The sequence below is a fragment of the Trematomus bernacchii genome, unplaced genomic scaffold (assembly GCF_902827165.1).
Source record: "Trematomus bernacchii unplaced genomic scaffold, fTreBer1.1, whole genome shotgun sequence".
Lineage (NCBI taxonomy): Eukaryota > Metazoa > Chordata > Actinopteri > Perciformes > Nototheniidae > Trematomus > Trematomus bernacchii.
In genome coordinates, this window is record NW_022987838.1 from 80,001 (window position 1) to 82,500 (window position 2,500).

A 2,500-nucleotide genomic window follows, 5' to 3' on the forward strand; every position below is an offset into this window, starting at 1 on the left:
GAGACGTCTTGCTCTGAAACAGGAAGTCATCATCATGGTCACAGAGAGGTCAATGACATCATCAGGGTCACAGAGGGGTCACAGAGAGGTCACAGAGGGGTCAAAGGGCAGGGATGGAGCCTCTCATACCGCTGTGCCGGGAGGGGCAGACTTAGGGTCTCTGTGGAAGGTCAGGATCCCCCCATGGAGGACGGTCCACGACTGACTCCAGTTCTTCCTGTGGACAAAAACACAGTCAAGAGATGCCCGGAATAACATCAGGAATAACATTAATAACATTAATAACATCTGTAATAACATCAGGAATAACATCAGTAATAACATCAGGAATAACATCAGTAATAACATCAGTAGTAACATCAGGAATAACATCTGTAATAACATCTGGATTAACATCAGGAATAACATCTGGAATAACATTAATAACATTAATAACATCTGGAATAACATCAGGAATAACATCAGGAATAACATCTGTAATAACATCAGGAATAACATCAGTAATAACATCAGGAATAACATCTGGAATAACATCTGGAATAACATTAATAACATTAATAACATCTGTAATAACATCTGGAATAACATATGTAATAACATCAGGAATAACATCAGGAATAACATCTGTAATAACATCAGTAATAAGATCAGGAATAAGATCTGGAATAACATCTGTAATAACATCAGTAATAACATCAGTAATAACATCAGGAATAACATCTGGAATAACATCAGTAATAACATCAGGAATAACATCTGGAATAACATCTGGAATAACATCAGGAATAACATCAGTAATAACATCTGGAATAACATCTGTAATAACATCAGGAATAACATCAGTAATAACATCTGTAATAACATCTGTAATAACATCTGTAATAACATCTGTAATAACATCAGTAATAACATCAGGAATAACATCAGGAATAACATCTGGAATAACATCAGTAATAACATCTGGAATAACATCAGGAATAACATCAGTAATAACATCAGTAATAACATCAGTAATAACATCTGGAATAACATCAGTAATAACATCAGTAATAACATCTGTAATAACATCAGGAATAACATCAGTAATAACATCAGTAATAACATCTGGAATAACATCAGGAATAACATCAGGAATAACATCAGGAATAACATCAGGAATAACATCTGTAATAACATCTGTAATAACATCAGTAATAACATCTGTAATAACATCAGTAATAACATCAGTAATAACATCTGTAATAACATCAGTAATAACATCTGTAATAACATCAGTAATAACATCTGTAATAACATCAGTAATAACATCTGTAATAACATCTGTAATAACATCAGTAATAACATCTGTAATAACATCAGTAATAACATCAGTAATAACATCTGTAATAACATCTGTAATAACATCAGGAATAACATCAGTAATAACATCAGGAATAACATCTGTAATAACATCTGTAATAACATCAGGAATAACATCAGGAATAACATCAGGAATAACATCTGTAATAACATCAGGAATAACATCAGTAATAACATCAGTAATAACATCTGTAATAACATCAGTAATAACATCAGTAATAACATCAGTAATAACATATGTAATAATAACATCAGGAATAACATCAGTAATAACATCAGGAATAACATCAGGAATAACATCAGTAATAACATCTGTAATAACATCAGTAATAACATATGTAATAATAACATCAGGAATAACATCAGTAATAACATCAGGAATAACATCAGTAATAACATCTGTAATAACATATGTAATAATAACATCAGGAATAACATCAGTAATAACATCAGGAATAACATCAGGAATAACATCAGTAATAACATCTGTAATAACATCAGTAATAACATATGTAATAATAACATCAGGAATAACATCAGTAATAACATCAGGAATAACATCAGTAATAACATCAGTAATAACATATGTAATAACATATGTAATAATAACATCAGGAATAACATCAGTAATAACATCAGGAATAACATCAGGAATAACATCAGTAATAACATCTGTAATAACATCAGTAATAACATCAGTAATAACATATGTAATAATAACATCAGGAATAACATCTGTAATAACATCAGGAATAACATCAGGAATAACATCTGTAATAACATCAGTAATAACATCTGGAATAACATCAGGAATAACATCTGTAATAACATCAGTAATAACATCTGTAATAACATCAGGAATAACATCAGTAATAACATCTGGAATAACATCAGGAATAACATCTGTAATAACATCTGTAATAACATCAGTAATAACATCAGGAATAACATCTGTAATAACATCTGTAATAACATCAGTAATAACATCTGTAATAACATCAGTAATAACATCTGGAATAACATCTGGAATAACATCTGGAATAACATCAGGAATAACATCAGGAATAACATCAGTAATAACATCTGGAATAACATCTGGAATAACATCAGTAATGACATCTGGAATAACATCAGGAATAAC

At 30.4% G+C, this 2,500-nt stretch overlaps 1 protein-coding gene across 1 annotated transcript in view; it reads right to left on the reverse strand.

Moving 5' to 3' along the window:
• Nucleotides 1–2,500, reverse strand: part of LOC117500069 (rho GTPase-activating protein 27-like) — a 46,526-nt gene that overhangs the window by 5,950 nt on the left and 38,076 nt on the right. Inside the window, 2 exon segments of the mRNA XM_034152768.1 lie at nt 1–13; nt 130–217. The exon segment at nt 1–13 is cut by the window's left edge and continues 86 nt beyond it. Coding sequence (XP_034008659.1) covers nt 1–13; nt 130–217 — 101 coding nt within the window.